Source organism: Chanodichthys erythropterus, chromosome 1 (genome assembly GCF_024489055.1).
Source record: "Chanodichthys erythropterus isolate Z2021 chromosome 1, ASM2448905v1, whole genome shotgun sequence".
NCBI classification, from domain to species: domain Eukaryota; kingdom Metazoa; phylum Chordata; class Actinopteri; order Cypriniformes; family Xenocyprididae; genus Chanodichthys; species Chanodichthys erythropterus.
In genome coordinates this window covers 2,967,903-2,988,908 of record NC_090221.1, presented here as the reverse complement: position 1 = coordinate 2,988,908, position 21,006 = coordinate 2,967,903, and the positions used below count along the sequence as shown (strand labels likewise).

General features: G+C 37.1%; 1 protein-coding gene across 9 annotated transcripts in view; it reads right to left on the bottom strand.

The window, feature by feature from the left end:
• Positions 1-21,006, bottom strand: part of enox2 (ecto-NOX disulfide-thiol exchanger 2) — a 274,309-nt gene that overhangs the window by 204,817 nt on the left and 48,486 nt on the right. Inside the window, exons 2-3 of one of the 9 annotated variants that reach the window (XM_067384994.1) lie at positions 12,349-12,422; positions 8,513-8,663 (exon numbers count right to left, since the gene is read on the bottom strand). In XM_067384994.1, coding sequence (XP_067241095.1) covers positions 8,513-8,531 — 19 coding nt within the window. In that variant the 5' untranslated portion in view covers positions 8,532-8,663; positions 12,349-12,422. Of the gene's footprint in view, positions 1-2,465; positions 2,491-3,048; positions 3,194-8,512; positions 8,664-12,348; positions 12,423-21,006 lie in introns of those variants that run through there. The other 8 variants (XM_067385000.1, XM_067384992.1, XM_067384996.1 and 5 more) reach the window with 8 other exon arrangements.

Genomic DNA, 21,006 nt, shown 5'->3' with positions numbered 1-21,006 from the left:
TTACTAACACGCTTTAAATAACAAAACAAATATTGCGCCATTGACTTTAGAGCAGGTTTTTGTTGGTCAATGGCGCAGTCCATTTTAGTTTCCTTAAAAAAGCATCACGCCAACAACGCACCTGAACACACCTTGGCGCACAAATGGGTGCAATTGCATTTGCTATTTAAACAATGTGGCACTGGATATGAAAATGATAACCGCGTTGGGCTGAAACTAGCAAAAAACACACAAAAAACACAATTGCATCGCATTGCGCTGGGTGTATGATAGAGCCCGAAATGTGAATATTAAAATGAAATCAGATTTTGTTTACTTACTTACTTCGCTCACAAATTTATTTACTCTAAGTTTATTTTTTATAAATCCCCATATGTGCGTGGAAAATTGTGTAGGCACATTTCAATTAATTTTTTGTGTGTGCACAACGTTTATACATCAGTCCCCAGGCCTTGTGCTTCATACTGCAACTCCAATGAAACAATATTATCTGAGTATCTCTAACAAGAAAGGGTCTGCATTATAAATAAAGCTTGGCTAAAACCACTCAGGGTTTAAAAAAAAATGATTCATACAAAGTATTATAGCAAACACTTCACAGTGAAGCACATTTAGACATATTGTAACCTTCAATTAAAATCAAACAGCATGTTGGTTTGACAAAGCAACAGGTTTGCCATGCAACTCTATCATTTATATATCTATGGTAACATTTACAGTACAGCACTTTTTTTAAAAATACTTTTTTTGTCTGCTTAAAATGGTTGTTAATTTAGGAACGGCTGTGCTGTACAACATCATCTCAGAAAGCATTGTATTCAGCCACTTTGTGTAATACTGAAGCTACTCATGGACTAGTCTAGTACATCGTTCTAATCTATCAGAATTTCAATCTACTGGACATGGACTTGTGTCTCTTTAATCATAAGTTGAACTCATTCTGACACTGAACAATCACAGCTACTGTAGTACTTTAGAGTTTATCAGATTTATACAACGCTGAATGTTATTTACTTATTTACAGAAGCAAATATCTTTGGATTAAATATTATTTTTCTGCGCATTAAATCCTCTTGGCATTCTTATAAGCAACAGCCTCTGAATCACCAAAAACACAGACATCTGCCCACAAACTATTGCTCTTACTCAAGTCTTAAAAAAATAAGTCATTTCTTGCTTCATTTTACGTAAGTAACCTCTGTCACAAATGCATTTTACACTTCTTCAGTGCCGCCCTCCCCTTTTTTCATTTCGGTTCTTGTGCTCTCATGAAAGCCCAGAGACTATCCATTATGAGCAATTTAAATGGCCACTCCTTACCCACCAAAAGAGCTATGTGCGAGAAAGTTCATGGCTGTCACAGAGCAATAAGAGGCTTTTTCCTCCACACTTGAGGTTAGGGTGAGTGGGTTTACTCAGACAAATGCCGGACGCATTTCAAAGTAAGCAAAGGCGAGGAAAAGAAAGCAATACTGACTAGAGAAATATATTAGTATCTTATCAACACACACATACACAAAATAATCACATGCACACTTGATTGATTTTTTTTTCTTTCTGAATGTGAAAGTAAGGCTGAGTAAAAAGATGACAATAGTTCATTCTCCTCTTACTGACAATGAAGTATTCAGCATGCATTCATAAAAGAACACCGATCAAGTACAAAAGCTTCATTAATGAATCACATCTAAGTGATAATTATGCTCTAGGAAATCCTCTTTGTAAATAATTTCAAATGCATGGACACTTTATACAATTTATGACTGTTTACCTGCATATAACTTTACAATAAAGTTGTATACTTTGTTAAAATTAGTAAACACATGAACTAACAATGAGCAATTCAGCATTAATCTTAATTAATACAACATTTTAACAATAAAGTTAGTAATCATCTGCTGTAAAGACTTTGTTGAAAGTTCATAATGCCTATTGCATTAACTATTACTGAAGTAGCACCCAAAACGGAATATTTTTTAATAAACAAATCTTATTTTATTCTTTATCAGTCTGTTTTCTCATTTTGTCTATATCAAGAGCAACTTGTGATATTCTATATAGATATATATATATATATATATATATATATATATATATATATATATATATATATATAATTTTTTTCATGATTTATCACATTTTTTCTTCGGCCAAATCAACTTAGATAATTAATGTGGTTCAGATAACATAATATTTTGAATTTCTGTTGATTAAATCAATCATCTTCATTTTATCAACTCAAAATTCAATTTCAATGAACTCAAAATTTTAAGGCAACCAGGTAACTTTAAGTTAAACCAACAATTATTTTTTACAGTGTACTAATATTTGACTCATGTTTTGCATTTATACTGACAACATATTTTACAGTCTGTATTCTGAATTCTAACGTGGAATACTCCCTAACAAGTCAGGCAATAAATGACACTAGTCAGCATGCTTTAAAAAATGATATGGCATCTCACTAGTGGACATGCGGATTGGGTTTCCACTGTAATGTCTTGATGCATTGACAAGATGTTGCAGGAACAGTAACACACAGGAACACAGGAGACAAAATATAATGTAATTATAATCTCATTATAACGAGCAGCTACATAACAGTTGTTTTAATCACCGGAGCTGTCAGTGACTGCGCTCTAATGTCTGGACGACAATGTCTGTGTCTCAATCTCAAACCCTAGTGAGCTGCCTAACTAAACAGCACTTGGAGATTCCGCGTGAACTCGCGTCTATGGTCCTCAGAAATGTGCTGTCTTTGTAGACGGCTCATTGGGTTTTAAGACACAGACGATATAACGCCGAAACATCGTTAAGATGTGCCTTTAAAGTGAAGCGCGATGTAATTTCAGTCATTTGTGAGGAAAACCCTGAGCTTTGTATGTAATTCTTCTTCTTAGCGGAGTTTTCATTCATTTTTTCTGTCCGTAACGTCCGTTCTTAACGGGCGGCTCCCTATACTATAGCTACTATAGAGCCACATAAACGGGACTGACCACATTTAATGTCTATAATCTGTAAAATAAAGTTAAACTCAAGACAGCGTACCTGTATACTGCACAAGGAACATCGTCCTAGGGATTCGGTTTAAAAAGACGCCAGATAAAGTCCCGTAGGGCTCTTGAGGTGGACGTTATTCCGCGCTAGGAGCTTTGCTGCTGGTGTCTGTGGGTCTGCTGCGCTTATAACTGCTTTAAAGATAGAGCAGACCACAGCGAGGGAGAGAGAGAGAGAGGGAGAGAGGGAGAGAGGGAGAACGAAAGGAGGATCCACAGTCACGCTCAACACAACGACTACACTGACCGCGCGACGCGACTAATCTAAAAAGTGAACGACATCCCTCACGCGCTCGATTGACGGTTGACTGGTTTGACGGTTAACTGGTTTGAAAGCAGTAGCGTTCAAATTACTGTGCGCGGGAAACTCATACAAAAAAAATATATATATATATATATATATTTAAATATTTTTTTGTATGAGTTTCCCACGCAGTTTTCTCGTTGTCAGCGATTGAAATATGTGAAATGTGAGACTTCAGATGTTGACATTGTACAAAATAATGTCAACCCAGTTGTTAAAGTTTCCAAAATGAAAATTTAAAAGCTGCAGTCCGCAACTTTTTTTAGTTAAAAATTATCCAAAATCAATTTGAGCAAGTACATAACCAGCCAGTGTTCAAAACTATCTCATTATCTTGTCTCGATTCACAAAGGTAAGCTTGTAATAGTGTTTTATAATAAGAGCGACATGGTGGACTTCCGCGGGAAATTCGAGAAAGCAGCTGTTCATCGGTGCGTCATTACGTCACGTCCGTAAACAGAAAGGAAGGAGTCCCAGTTGGCTAGTCGGTTTTATCATGTGAGGATGCTGCTAGTAGCGGCACATTTATAGCCTTTTCTCACAGCATCTGAAATAATTAAACTTATCATTTTGATGGCGGATTGTAATCCAGAAAGGTTTAAATGACAATCATCAGTGACAACTGGAGATTCACCCGTAGTCAAAAAGCAAAAGACTTTGGACTGTTGGAAATCTACAGGTAACGCTAATATACACTAAATACAGTCATGCAATGCTGATGTTGTTAACATTAACAATTTGAGAAAAATATAACAGTAATAATAATTTGCACAGTTTGTTAGATTTAATTATCATTGGCAGCATGATTTATTGAAGGCCTAATGCTTTTTTACTCAGTTGGTCAGAATAAAAGTGGCAGACATGTTACTTACTTATTCAGATGATTTTTTTCAGTGAAAATTCTTATATTGGTCATACTTTCAAGATGTCGAATCTGTGATTCTGAAGTACAGTATCCACACCGGTGCGGTGACTGACAGCAAGCATTAGGTTCATATGAGCTATGCCGAGGCACAACGCACGTACATATAACTGTTCCGCATATGACTGCAATTGCAGGTTTCAAACAGAGATGGCGACAAAGAGGAAAAATCGCGGACTGCAGCTTTAACGTAACGAATTTAACTATTTCCTGCCAAAATAGTACTTCTTGCTAGGACAGTTAATGTGTGGCAACGTAGTATTGTTTTTGAAAAATGCTAACAATAACTTGGTACTAGCCTACTAAAAAAAGTTTAAAATATTATTTGTGTGGGAAACTCCACTGTAATTATTATAAATTGTAATAAATAAAATAAGATGTAAAGATGCAAGTTCCGTCGTACCAATAGAGTTCAAAAGGTGAACATTTATTAATAAGCAATTTAATAAATGTTTATTGTTTACTTATTTTTCATCAATAAATGTTCATTTATTAAACATTAATAACGATGCTTTCAGAAACGCACCCCTGATCTCACCCCCCATTGACTACCATAGTATGCTCTAAAAAATGCTGGGTTAAAAACAACCCAAGGTGGGTTGAAAACCCAGCAATTGGCCCTTCGCTGGGAGTTTGATTGACAAGCAATCTAACCAATCATAACACCGAATCCGCCATTTTGTCCAACAAAGCAGCAGGAGTTAGAAGATTAACCTTGGTGGACTTGAACTTGAAAAATGTTACGTCTTTTTCGCATTTGAAAAAAATATTCCTTCACATGTTCATTCATGTTTATTTGATGCTATAAATTAACTAGTAGGAAGAGATGATCGGTTCACGAGCCGCTTGATCTGAGGCGCTACAGTGATTTGTCATGACACACTAAAGAGCCACAAAATGGCTTTTATTGTTCGAATTTCTTAAAAAATTAAGCCGGGACTTTGTTTAATATCATAACCTGCTCTGTCTTGTCTGTCGACGTGTTGTCAGTGTCCTCTTTGCTCCACGATATATTTTTCACTGCGTGTGTGGCGTGGCAGTGCCATGGCTTGTCAGACAAAGCAACAGTAACTAAGGGGGGCGGGTCTTTGTGAAAGGTCAATTGGGTTGTTTTAACCCTTAAATGCATGACTGTTTCGCCAATCATTCTTACATATTCGGGTCTTTATCGACCCAGATCTATATCTAACACTGATGGATCTCTACCTGTCGCGATAATATAAAACTCCTCTGACATTAGGGTAACAATTACAGAAGAATAAAATAAAGCTTATCTTTTTACCTTTTGGAGCTTGAAAGGGCTTCGTTCGAGCAGATTTTTTATGCCATCATCACTGTCCTCGTCAGAGCTCATTTCCCAGTAAATTCAGCAAATAATAAGCTAGTTTTATGTTTGAGGTCACGAATATCAGCCCATTCGCGATCTCAAACATATTCTCAAAACTATATAATTTTCAACATCTTCAAAATCAATATTTCCATCACTAACAACTTCACCCGATCCATCCAGTAAAAGTAACAGTCATATTTGATTGTGTTTAGAACTTGTTCTGCAGTAAATCGCTGAGCCATTTCATGTTTTTCTTATTATTTCGTTTTCTGTCTGAATGAGTCGTCACTTCAGCATTGTGTATCAGACATTGCCACCTTGTGGAATAAAGGTGAATTGCACTTATTCCGTCATCTAAGATTCAATTATTGTTGTGAAGAAAAAATATACATACACTCATACACACCTCGGGTCGTTTGTGACCCTATACAATTTTTACAAAAAATTTGTACAAAAATCGGCATTCTTTCATAATTTTATTTTTTTTTTTTGTTATATTCTTTATAATGAATTGATTGAGGAATACCAAGAAGGTTGATGTCTAACTTTAAAAAATGAACGAGGAGGAGGGTAGTGAATGATGTCCCGGGTCACTAAAGACCCGAGGTATGCATTTAAGGGTTAACCCAGCGGTTGGGTTAAATGTTTGCCCAATGTGCTGGGTAGTTTTATTTAACCCAACTATTGTTTAAAAATGACTATATGGCTGACTTAAAATGAACCGAAAATAGGTTGGAAATTAAAAATCAGACACATAATTACTAGATGCAACAATAATAATCAAAAGGTGAACATTTATTAATAAGCAATTTAATAAATGTTTATTGTTTACTTATTTTTCATCAATAAATGTTAATTTATTAAACATATTAATAAATGTTAATTTCCAACATACTTTGGGTTATTTTTAAGTGAGCAATATAGTAATTTTAAACAATAGTTGAGTTAAATAAAACTACCCAGCAGGTTGAGCAAACATTTAACCCAACTGCTGTGTTAAAACAACCCAATCTCTGGGTTTGAATCATTTTCAATCCAACTTGGGTTGTTTTAACACAGCATTTTTAGATTATAGGAAAAAAATACTATGGTAGTCAATGGGGGACTCAATGTTGCAAACATTCTTCCAAATATACAGATTTGAAACAACTTGAGGGTGAGTAAATGATGACTGAATTTTCATTTTTGGGTGAACTATCCCTTTAAGAGCACCTATATTGTTGGAGTATGTACCAGTAGAGGGAGCAGAGCAACAGTTAAACTCAAGGGCTAATTGCCATACAGTATCCACATTGCCAACAGGATCCACATTAAAACCCTAAGGCCTCTTAAATAATGCACAAGAACAGACCATTCATTGCAGTGGACAAGGGAATTGCTAACTAATGTTCTGCCAGATAAAAAAATAAAAATAAATAATATATATATTTATACACATACAAGCATTGAAGCAAGCACACTTTATGAAAATCTAAAGGGATATCATGACATAATTTTGATTTTTGGGTGACCTTCAACTTCATAAAATAGAATGCAATGCATAAAAAAAGATCTCCAACCAACAAAGCAATGTTGGCGACCAGAATATAACCAAATAAAAACCTAAGCTGTTTTTCTTCGATACGATTTCTATTTTCCTCATAACAATCTGAGTGCAACATTGTGTTATGAGAAGAACAAATGACTGTCAGCATACTGGGGGTCCAGGAGAGCTTAAATAATCCTTTGGCTTGCTGGAACTTTAACACCTCCATGTTTACAGCTCAGAATCTCAAGCCTGAACTGTGCGGCATAGCCAGGGTTACTTTTTAGAGCTAAGGACATAACAGATGTCTTAACACATTCAGCAGGAATTTACAGTTCTACTGTGCGTCGCGGTTAGGAGGAGAGCAGTGGAGAACGGTGTTGTGAGCACAGCATTTGACATTACAACGCTCTCATAAAAGCATGATAAGAGTGTGGGTGGAAACCGCGGCCTGCTACAGCTGCTAAACCTGATGAACGCTGCCGACCAACAACCTCGGGGGAAAACAATCAAGACTTTATATCATTTGGGTGCATTAGCATACTAAAAGTCAAGAATGTAGATGGGTAGTTTAAATATCTACAGTAGATTGAATGTGCTGCTTAAGAGTATATTTATATACTTTGATGTTGGATGCAAATATAATTAGCTTGACAAAGTTGCCTTATTCCTTCGGCTTCACGGAAGTCGACATTGGCCATCGTTTTTGGCAGCCGCTTTCCTACGGAAAATTTGATGTGCATGGATGCAAGCATTGGCATATTCATTATGAACTGTTTATTTTGCCATTCTTAACAATTAGCTCTGACAATTCAAAAGCCAAAGGGGATACAAACAGCTGTCAAGATGATTTTTCAGAGGCAAAATGAGCATTTTTATGTTTTCGGCACTCATTTTAAACAGTTTTCATGCAATTAGGGAAATAAATGTGGCATGGCGCTGTTTTAGTCGCGTAAAAATATTCCAAAGCTGCGCCTGAGTCATTTGTGCAGCGAGGCAATTACATATCACAGCATCAAAGTGACACATTAAAAGCACTGGAAACATGGACTTTGATATGTTACTATAATATGTTATTAAGCCTAAGTGAAAAACAATAGTTCTTTAAAGACAGGGTTTCACATAAGAGCTTCCTTGCATGTCACGGCTCTTATCTGTAAATTAGCTCAATAAGAGCAATCAAAGTCTGTCTGAGCATTGCACTTTCCTTTCATTTACTCTAAGCGAACAGGCTTTTTCCCTTCGAATTTCAGCATGCTACATCATATATTAAACCACTGCCAACAGGTACAGTTATCACTAATAATTTGATAGCATCTGGCTTTTTTCTGTTTAAACTCATACTTTGGGAAAAAGACAAAAAAGAAGATCTAACCATGTTGCCTCGTTCCCATCTGCGGCTATCATTTATTTGGTGGTAATGGAGCTGTAGGTGTTTGACAGATGATTCACCTTTACAAAGGTGAGCTAGTTCCCTCTTCTCACAGACACCAGCGATGCCCCTGGCTGGAGCGGATTGCCTTTGGCTGAAAAACAGCAAATACAGTAACATGCATTTTCATCCTGATTCTCCACAATAATGTGACTTGCTGTGCGAGACAGATGCTTTTCTTCGGTCTTTGGAAGTGTGTCTGTTTATTACCCATTTTCTGTTAGTCACAAATATGGCGTTCATGTTTTAATAAGATGAACACAATAGAAACAGGCCAAAGTTTCTCAAGACAGCATCTAATGAATTCTCTCACCTCACAGAGAATGATTAAAAGCTGGTCTGTGCTCTTATTTAATTCATGCCAAGTTGTGGGACTGACTCTACTCCTTTTGTCCTGATTTCAAACAACCATGTGCTTTCTGTAAGTTGCTTATTTTATGAGCACTGGAAAAAATAATAAAAATATTGCATTAGCTGGAAGCAAATTACCTAGGTTCTAGTCAAGAAAGCCACACATTTAATTAAAAGGAATGAATCTGTTTACTTTAAAGGATGTCTTTCTTTCATTGGGGGAAAAAACGGGGTAAATGGAAGGGGAAAAAACTGCTCAAGCCTCAATCACTGCGTCACTAAAGCAATTAAAATCCCAAGAGCTAAACTGGAATTCTGCCCATTATTTGGTCCAACTCGTATCTTAAAAGTGTTGCACCTAAATATAAATCCTGAAGGCCTTGGAAATCAGACACAAAGAGAATTTCAAATACATACAGGGCAATTCACTGCACTGAAATCATAAAATACAGGCATTCCAGTATGCACAGTAGAGCATGGCGCTTCCCGGGGAATGCATGGACTGATGCAATGTAGTTCGCTTTGGATAAAAGTAATTGCTAAATGCATAAATGTAAATTTAAAACTAATATAAAAATGCAAAAAAAGACAACATCATAAAAAGTATATGAAGGTTTAAAAATATAACCCACGTCATGCCAATGTCTGGTAAATATAGCAATGTGAATATTTAAAACTGGCAACTGAACATAGCAATTAATCAAAGCTGTTTTAGAATAAACAGATGTTTGGAGCACTTGTTATTTTAAGTTGTTATTAAGATAATGGATAGATTTTCTAATTTAATTTTCACTTACATTTTCATATTTGGCCTGTTCAGCAGCACTAATGACACTGTAACTGAGTTAAAGCTCACTGTCGGTTTGGAGTCATTCAGTCATTTTTAGGGAATTTTTTTTTTTTGCCATTCTTTACAATTAGCTCTGACTATTCAAAAGCCGAAGGGAATACAAACAGCTGTCAAGATGATTTTTCAGAGGTAAAATGAGCTTACTTATGTATTTGGCACGGAGTTTAAATAATTTTTATGCAATTAGGGAAATAAATGTGGCATGCAGCTGTAAAAATATACATTTGGCTTGGTGTGTCTTGGCTTTAAGGAGGCAAGGGTGAGGGGGTGGTGGATAAGATGAGAGAATGTCAATATTAAAACTGCATTAGGACCTATACCAGAAAAATACCTGAAGTGAGCGTCTCCAACGCACCTGAACGGCAGCAGAAATCCTCACTTTATCACTCAAGGACTTCAGGACACTGTGTTCCAGTTCACAATGCTGATACCGGCGAGGGCGGCTTCTGGACTGTAGAGGTTTTGTGGTGAAAGCCAGTTAAAAGCTATTTTAACGGCTTTGAATTTGGCAGGCCGAGTTGCAGTTCTGTGCCATTTGGTGTTTTGGCTCTTTTAAAACCAGGCAGATTTAGCTCATATTTTCAAGAGGCAAATTATAGGACTGAATCAGATTTTGTTTTTGTGAACTTTTAGAACTCACTGCAATGGAGGATTTAACGTTAAGGCAAAGAAGCACTAAATTAATTGCAGACCTTCAACTTCTTGTAATGGAATAATGCAAAGCAAAACTATTTGGGTGTGAGCAAAAACATGCCATTTTGTGTGTGTCACTTTAAATGCAAATGAGCTACTGTTCCCGCCCCCTTTCCAGAAGAGGGTGGGGCTTTAACAGCTCAACAACAACAAAGCTGGAGAATCTCACGCAGCCAAAATGAGGAAAGTGTTCAGCCTTACATTGTTCAAACCGGAGTCGTCACTGATGGAGAGACTCAGGAAGAAGTTACAACTTTTAGACGTTTCTGAATGGTTAGTGGTTAAATTGATGTAGTTGCTGTGGAGTTGATTCAACTCATCCACTAGCATGTGCTCATCGTCAAGTTTGCCAGGATCAACTCGCAGGCTATCCAAGCTAATGAGACTCTAAATAGTGTTCAGTGCTCATCTGTGCAGCCAACGACAGAACAGTTAGCAAGCTTTGCTTGAACTTTTGCCATGGCGTTAGAACTGGTACACGTTTTCTCTTGCGAAAACAAAATGGTGGTGCCGTGGGTGGAAACGTGCAGATTAAGGGGTGGTAATAATATAATAAGATCCACTTCCTATGTCACTAGGGGCGCAAAATCTGAGCAGCTCGTTTTTTCACATGCTTACAGAGAAAGGCTTTCCAAAACACAGTTACTGGATTGTCCTTTTTCATGTTTTCTGGGTTGGTAGATGCACCGGGGGACCCGATTATAGCACTTAAACATGGTAAAAATCTGATTTTTATGATATGTCCCCTTTCGGTACACTTTGGATTTCATGTCGACTTTAATATATTTAAACTTTGTACAATTGGTTCTCTTTTTTGTAATGGCATATAGTATAGTTGGCATTACCACTAAAATACATTCCTGGATCGCCTGTCCTTGATTGTGGAAAAGAGGAAGTCATCAGTCAACAGTTTCTGTGTGCTGGGCTAGATAAGGGGAAAGTGGAAGAAAAGCTCCTGTGTAAATGAGACAATCTGCAGCAGGACTGTGCGGCGCAAACCGATCACCTATGGGGAGGACGGCCAGGACACCTGCCTCCAGATTCAACACAAGCCACGCAGAGCCTAATAAGAAAGGACACACTCATGTTCCTCATGAGTTCAAGAAATTAATTTGCTCACAGTCGTCCGGCAATTCTGCCATCAAGAATTCTAACATTTATTCTCCTGTGTGATTGTAGACCTGTCCGTCATGCTGAATGTCAGATCTCAAAATTGAGTTAAGACATTTTTGAATGCATTTAGCAAAAAAATGATTGGTTGGTTTAACAAGCACAAAGCTTTTATCTCACAGAAAAAGCTCAAAAGGACAGAGTTCAAATAGGGTTTACACAAGAGATTGTGACAACAGAATGTCCATCTGGCTACCTGGCATCTCATATAAAAATACTCTGCTTTTATGATTTATCCTCTGAAATGCACTAGTCCTCCACTGGCATTAAAACATTTGGGCTATTTATACACTCTAATATCAGATTAAACCCTATACTTTTCTCTTGGCTCGAAAAACACATCTGAAGCAGTATCAGCCTCACCTTTCAGCTTAATCTCCCAAAACTTGATAAAAGGTTCCGGCGGGCTCTGAAATCTAAACTTCCTGTCATTTAGAAAGCGCAAACAAGAACTGAAAAGTGATGGAGGTGATCCAGCAGACATTTCCACCTGTTCGTGACAAAATAAATGCCAAAGAACTTGAGGAGAAACCCCTTATTATTGAGAAGCAGCCTTTCACTGACAGTCTTATCAGGTGTGCAGCAGAGATCTTGCCAACAAATCCTTTTCCTGCTCGTGAGATCTACACTCTGACTGTGAATGAGAAGCTTAAAGTGTCTCTGATGGTACATCAAGCAGACAGAACCTCCATCAGCAGAATGCATATCAACTCACCTACAGCTCGGCCAGATCTGTAGTCCTTGAACATCATGTGTTAACCAGACACTCAATCTCCCGGTGACGGCACCCTGTGAAGAAAACAATACAGACTTAGCTGCATTTGGACATTAAGGGAGACTGAGATATCTCCATGAAACAGCTCAGGTTTTCCGTCTTATCATTAGTGAGAAATGATCAGTGAGAAACCACACTTTCCAACAGCATAGTAAATGTCTTGGAGAAGGCAATCTAAATTCACCAAGAAACATATTCAATTGCCAAAATGCATTTATCCAGTCTTTCAGTGAAACGGCACCTGTCACAAAAATGTGAAGATGAATTGTTATTTTGTTCCTCATATTTTTGCATCAGTTGCTTAAATTGAAGAATATTCCACATATGTTCTGAAGAAACTTTAAACATCCTGGATAAACATCTCACAAAACGTTCTTAAGAATACAATTATTCTTAAGTGCTATTTTGCCGTTTAAATGGGACATATCGTAAAAAATGGACTTTTTCCGTGTTCAAGTTCTATAACCGGTGCATCTAGAAAGCGTTTTGAAAAAAAAAGGACAACCTAGTATTTTTGTTTTGGCAAGCCTTTCTCTGAAAGCATGTGAAAAAACGAGGCGCTCAGATTTTGCTCCCCTAGTGACATAGGAAGGGGATCTTATTATAATATTACCGCCCCTTAATCTGCATGTTTCCACCCACAGAGCCGCCATTTTGTTTTCGCAAGCGAAAACGTGTACCAGTTCTAACGCCATGGCAAAAGTTCAAGCAAAGCATGCTAACTGCACTGAACACTATTTAGAGTCTCATTAGCATGGATAGCCTGCATCCATATGGGTTTTGCACAAAAGATGAACATGACGGCACATGCTAGTGGATGAGTTGAATCAACTCCACAGCAACTACATCAATTTATCCACTAACCATTCAGAAACGTCTAAAAGTTGTAACTTCTTCCTGAGTCTCTCCATCAGTGTCGACTCCGGTTTGAACAATGTAAGGCTGAACACTTTCCTCATTTTGGCTGCGTGAGATTTTCCAGCTTTGTTGTTGTTGAGCTGTTAAAGCTCCGCCCTCTTCTGGAAAGCGGAGCTCATTTGCATTTAAAGGGACACACACAAAAACGGTGTGTTTTTGCTCACACCCAAATAGGGGCAAATTTGACAAGCTATAATAAATGATCTGTGGGGGATTTTGAGCTGAAACTTCACAGACACATTCAATATTGTTTTCTTATTTTGTTTCTTCAGCTTGTTTGTAAAGAAGGAAAAAACTTAGGAAGTGCTGAACTTCTGTCAAGCTATTTGAGACAAAAATAGTGTGCATGCTTATTGTGATTATTACAGTAATCTGCAGGCAGAACAAAATAATGGTGTGTTTTTATTGAGTTGATCAGTGGGTCTTTGGCAAGAAATGCCATAAAGTCAGAAACTCCAAAGCCTGTAATTTTCTTATTAGAGAACCTCTTAAGAATTGCACATAGGAATATCCTTACAAACTTCTTAGCATTTATCATAAGAAATGTCTTACATTCTTTTCAAAGAACATTTTTTGTGAATCTGCAGTTCCTCGTTAAGCTAATGACCAACTGGCGAGTAACTTTCTGAAAGCTTGGTGAGTGTAAGTGTTGAACTGTTCTACATTTACTTTTTAAACTATGAAATAAAATATATAAGATATAAATTAACCCACCCATCCAGTACATTCTGACTATCTTTTTCAGTTTCAAAACTGTAATCACACATCTAGGTTTCATTAAGATCTATAATTGAAATGTCAGAAATCATGAGCGCCCTCTTTCATCACTTTGGTTTGTGAATGCTTTGATATAAGGATTAAGAAAGAGAGCATCATTGTGGAAACATATGTTATGAAATCAAGAGTCAGTCAATAATACAATCAAAAAACCACCTCTGTTTAGACAGAAATTCATGTCATGTTTTCACTACAGAAGCGCTGTCTTCAGAGAGTTTGTGGAGGTTTGTCTTCCTCAAATAGCAGTATGTCCAAGACACACCCGTCACTTCTTTGACACTTTGTCCTCAACATCGTAATGATGAACTCTAACCTCTTGACATGGGAACAGTCACCATTGCCCCAGAGACCTTAGCTGGCCAGACCTAAATACACAAATTTTAACTCAAAAAACGTGAGAAGAAAACAGATGAGAATGCACAAATAAATGTGTAAATGGAATAACTGGGTATCTGCAGAGTTTTAAAAATTAAATCTAAGATTTTAAGGCCATTCAAAGGCAGAACAAATCCATGTAATCTCAAAACAAATCATGCATCTCAGATCTCTAATTAAACAGTCTGGGGCACACAAGGTAAATGCAAGTTTAAAATACTTTGGGCATGTTTTATTCAACATGTACATGTAGTAAAATAGGATTATGTACTAAAATGTGACAGAAAAATCTAAACGTCGCCCATCATTTTGACAGATTACACTGAGGGTGATCTATTGTAGCTAGTAACTGTAATTACCACCGCTGTCCAGTTGGTGGCGAGCGCACATATTGATTAGCATGACATCTTTGTCCAGTCTGTGAATTTATGGTACGTTTACATGACAATGATGTACCAAAAACAGGAACGTTTTTCCTTTGTGTTTTTCGCAACGTTGTCAAAATGATACTCGTTCACACGGATCTGCGAAAACGACTAAGAATGCTGTATTATTCATGCCAGGCCAGTAGATGGCGATGTCACTTTGTAAAGAAAAACTATGCCTATAGACTGAACATTTAATATGTCAAAAACCGTCATGCACATACATTGCCATTTCAGACCCATTTGCCATTTCAGACCCCCAAAACGCATTAAAAGTTTCAGTTTTTAGTGGAAAATGGTGTTGTATAAATGGTCCCTAAATGTCCCACATGCATCACCAGAGAAAAGTCTTGATTATGAGGTCAGAAAAAAAATAAAAGCATGCATGGATTAACTGCTCAGAGTAAGATCTTATTGTTAATGGAATAATAATCAGTGAACAGAAGCACAAACGTTTAATTCCCATCGGTATAGTGTCAGTTTACCTAAAATTGCTTACACAGTCTTTATGTGTGCTGAATCAAATGTGTGCATTTAATCTTGTGGCTCAGACGCAGCAAGTGTAGTCAAGTGTCCAAAACAAACGAGTATGGTTCAGTCTTCAGTCTGAGGTTGAGCCTGCAGGGAGAGGAACGTGATTGGTCGCAGCCGTCATAACTGACAGAAAAACGTTAGCAAAAAATCCTTCCTTATGATGAACACCACTATATAATGTCTATTCCTCAAACTCGACTGTAGCTTGCAGGGCTGTTAGCAGCGTGTTGAACTTATGAGGCATATAAGACTGCATTTGGACAAAATGGACATTAAAAATGCATTTGAATTCATACGAGGTTAGATTTCAGTCAGTGGCCCAATGAAAATGATTCAGTAATAGCACTGGCCAGCATGAAACAGACATCATCTTCCCTCCTATCAAGCAGAGGATGCATCTCATATGAGGGTATATTTAGTCAATGAGATTGGAATTGCCAAGAAATAACATGTAACATAACAAGGCATGTCTCTTGACCTTCCTTAAGTACTACAAAACTGGGGGGAAAAATAAATACACAATCTATTCAATTATTGCACATGCTATCTACAGTAGAGCAGACATGAGATTTGTACTTAGGTATTTGTCCAGGTTCTTGTTATGGAAGCACTAATGATCCCATTACGACAATGACTGCGTCTCAAAACCAAGGTGCATCACTATAGCGTATTTCAAGCCTATATGATTCCCAGAAGTACTGTGTATGAAGGCAGGTCAGCAGGTAGCAACATAATGGAACATCGAGGGGCTTTAAATAGGTAGATAAGACAACAAGCACATTGTTGTCCAACACAACCTGTTGATAAAACAGCCTACATTCAACTACACCATTACATTTTTGGCTAAATTTAAACTCATTCATTCTGACTGGACATAACAAGTGCCCACAAATGACAGCAGGATTCTGCATCAATGACATTTTGCATCGGATTGGATGGATGGATGGATGGATGGATGGATGGATGGATGGATGGATGGATGGATGGATGGATGGATGGATGGATGGATGGATGGATGGATGGATGGATGGATGGATGGATGGATGGATGGATGGATGGATGGATGGATGGATCTGCAGGCATGAAAGATGCTTCGGACAGTAGACGGAAACGATCGGGTCTGTGCTGCATTGTCACTAAAGTTTATCATTTGCACGTTTTTAAGCATTGACAATTTGAATATTCAAGCAAAACAAGACACAAAGAGAACTCAATTCAGTACTCACATGCTGTGTGAGACGTTTTGTGCGCACAACACACACCCGAAGTGTGCTCACATAAAGCCATGCAACAGACGGTGTGCAAATACTGAATTCAGTTCTCTTTCACTTCAATGGACAGATTCACGCAGAATTATGAAAATGCCAGTATTGGTGAGTATCCTAGTAAACATAATCGGTTCTGTCTTAAGTGATCGTAGAGAAATAAAACGTGTGGATCAGTATATTGGATCTGTGCAGCTCTTAAAGTGACAGCAGCCTAATATTCCTGCTGCTGTCTGTCACTAATGTTAATCAAACAAGTACAAAGAAGAAAAAAAATAAATAAATCACGCACTGCTCCTGGCTGAATAACTTTTGTAACTTTAATAAGGATTAATCTACAATTAACTTATACAGCAAAGATTGCAGTGTTATTTTACATTTGATCACTTTATACAATTTTTATACCTGAAAACTACTGTTAGATCTACCTGAAAAGCACTGATAATCTCATTTATATATTTGTTCTATTGTATTTATTTGTGCTATTGCTCATAATTTGATTATTTGTTCTTATTTTAGTACTGTTTACTTTTCTTTAACAATATATAAAATTTATACGAGTTTGACATGGGTCAAAAACAATAACTACAGTACGCCAAATAAATATATTATTTATTACTGTGGTGGGGCCAGTGTAAATTTTGGTATATTGGTGCATTCAAGTCTTGTAAAGATTTTTTTGTTAGTATTTACAAGTTGAGCGCACATGAACACCACTAGAAATTTGTAATTACGAGTGGGAAACTTCTTCTAGCTCAGAGTTTCCAAGTTGGAGTCAGTGAGAAAACATGGTGGACACAAATGATACAGTGTCTGTAGTTGAATAAGCCGAAATGTATAGCTCTTACGGACATATCCTTATCTGTAAATTTTAGTCATGCCAAAAACAACTAAACGTCTGCTGACGTGCACATGTACATTAAAAATACCAATAGGGAGTGAAGGCAGTGGAGCTCACGTGATCCATTTCCTAGGGGATTTCAGCTCACGAGTATTGTGCATTATTTTATCATAAGCTCTGTGCTTATAATGCTGGAAATAATAATTGTTGGCATTCTGAATGACGGATTCATGCACTGATAATAGTTCATCTTCTTCATAATAGGATGCACTGCTACGGTTAAACAAACTCTTTCCTCTCCATTTTTAGCAACAAGAAACTGATTAGTTCTCTAAACAGAATGATGTCTTATTTTTCCCAGCGATACAGCTCATTTGAGATCAGATTTTGAGTGACGGGGTATAACGAGGGAACGTCTCTACATACAATGTTCAAGAATTCACCAAACCAGTGCAATGCACATTAACCAAATGTATCATTTGAAAACCTCTGGACAGTTCCCATCTTCTTCAGCTGAATGTACTGTTTGCAGTACTAAGAGACAAAAAGTGGAGAAGTTGAATTTTAGGCCAAGTCTGTTAAATGTTCTTTCTCTCTGTGCAGTAGAAATCCTGGCTCGGGTGCAGAAGAAATCTCCTGTTCTCTACAGCGAGAGGCAAATTATCATACTATTCATGGTCTGAGAAGATACTATAAATTGTGGGCCAGACGTACCAAGTCCTCCATAAAGACCAAACCTCAAATGCCTGCTTGGTCTTCAGAACCGTAGAGAACCAACATTAGAGGCTTTTACTGTAAGACTGGAAGCTTTTTCAATGAATTTTCCTCTGTAATGTGCAGAAAGGAAAGCTTTTAGCCTCTCTCAAACATTTCTTTTAGAAAAAGTGTTGCTGGAAGTAATGTTTCATAAGTGGTGCTTGCATTTGTGTTTTATGGCATAGGCTTACAATGGTATAAGAACGAATTAAAAGGCTTTCAAATTGCAAGCATCTAAAAGGATCAGAAAGAACTGCAGGCTAAAATTAGTGGAGAGTCTTCATTACAGTGGAATTTTTTCAAATTATTGATTCACCCAATGAAAACTGTCATTATTTCCTCACCCTCATGTAGTTCCAAACCCATCTGATTTACTTTCTTCCTTGTTGGAACATGAAAAAGGAAGACTCTGAAGAATGAGCAAGCTGCTGTTTTCCATTTAACAAAAAATAATAAGTGGCTTTAAAGCTACATAAAATACAGCATTCCCAGACATTTGCATTAAAAACAAAAATCTTTTTTTTTTAATAATTAGGATATTGCATTTACATGACACAAAGGACAAACAAAATGTATCAATGTTGTTTATTTTTGTCTCTTACCGAATTCTCTGTTATAACATGGCCATATATATCTATATACATATCTATACAGTATATATCTATCACTTAGGGTGGGCATTATGACCAAAATCATAATCAACCCGCAACAAAGATGCAGATACAAACAGTTCTTTCTTTTTTTCCCTGTTGTTGTTGTAAATTATGTTGCTATCACTTTAAGATCCAAATACTGGCACAAATCCAAACATTTTGGACATTTTGAAATAATTTTGTGTGTATTTGACCGATCATGTGGAATAAGCCAAGAAAGAGAACAAAATTCAGTACTCACACGTTGACAGGACACAAGAATACGCACAGAAATCCACAGCCAGTCTGAAATCGGTCAGTATGTCAGTACCGAATTGAGTTCTCTTTCACATTATACAGTGCTTTAATAACTCTTTTTAGTGCTATCAAGCATGTAATACTTTTTATTTGGTCATTCATCCATGTTTCTTAACCGCTTTGCCCGGTCCTGGGCACTTATGTGAAACAGCGAGTGAGAAATTTTCGTTTTCAGTTTCACACTGTTTCTCTGCTCCGTTTCCTTGTGAAAATAATGCATTACAACTTTAAATAAGGTATCATTTCCATAATTTATTTTTTGTGATTTCGTTTTTTGCGATTCTTTCATGGTAGAAGTGTGAATTATGCAGTATTGCAAAAAAATGCGACATTCTGTTGATTTCGTGTTGCAATTAGCAATCATGGCATCATGAAAAACTAGAGGGACTGAATTATGAGTTAAATTATACATTTTTTCTTTTATGCCAAAAATCATTAGGATATTAAGTAAAGATCATGTTCCATGAAGATATTTTGTAAATTTCCTACCATAAATATATCAAAAATTTATTTTTGTGAGTGGATATGCATTGCTAAGGACTTCATTTGGACAACTTTAAAGGTGATTTTCTCAATATTTTGATTTTTTTGCACCCTCAGATTCCAGATTTTCCAATAGTTGTATCTTGACCAAATATTGTCCTATCCTAACAAACCATACATCAACGGAAATCTTATGTATTCAGTTTTCATGATGTATAAATCAGTTAATAATAATAAAAAATTGACCCTTATGACTGGTTTTGTGGTCCAGAGTCACATATTGAAAAATATTCCTGTGGCTCAGACGCCAAAGACATGTGTTTGATTCCCAGGGAATGCATGAACTGATAAAATGTATACCTAGAATGCAATGTAAGTTTCTTTGGATAAAAGCATCTGTCAAATGCATGAATGCAAAATGAATATAGTGGCCAGGATATTCTTCAAAACTGATTTGTTCCATTCTTCAAAATATCATACAAACAGATTTCTCAACGTGACTTTTGCAAACATTATTATTCCTGAGACTGGCATTAAGGTGCAGGAGCAGCGTGCCACAGATGGCACAGATCAGTGGACCTCCTCTGATGAACACGGCCTTATCAGACAGCGCCAACGGACCACCATCAGGAGATGAGGAGATTACGAATCAGCCCATCTAACACCATTCATCTCCAACATGACAAGCAGCTCAAAACAACCACAAGATCCACAGCTACAACCTCCGCCGTGAAGATCAACAAACCAACAGCTGAATTCATAAACAAAAACATTCGATAATATAATGTTTAATGTTCTGAATACAATGGCTCTATTCAAACATAACAAGGTAGTTAAGTATACGAGATGCAATTCTTTATATTGCGTTTGAAAAAAAAAAAGCATTTCCGATTGAACGCTACATTGGTAAAAAATGCTTTGCCTCTGGAGCAAATCATTATAATGATGAGCATTATTTTAACAGAATTGGCGCTCGATTCTCTGCAGCATTTGTTACCATAGGAAACAACCTGCGGCCTGGCCTCTGATGTGGAAGTGCCTCCAAAATGGCCTTTTTATCTGCAGTTATTATCCTCATATGTCACTGTCATAGAAACAACACAGCGCAGTGACAGAAAGGGCACGCGGCGTATCAGAATATTGTTTAGAGCGCCGATTATCACCTGCAATGTGCTTTCCAATTGTGTGGAATGGAAGACGTCTCTAGAGAGAGCCCTGATCTCAACAACACAACACTGAGCACCACACTTATACAGTTCAGAGCCAATATACAG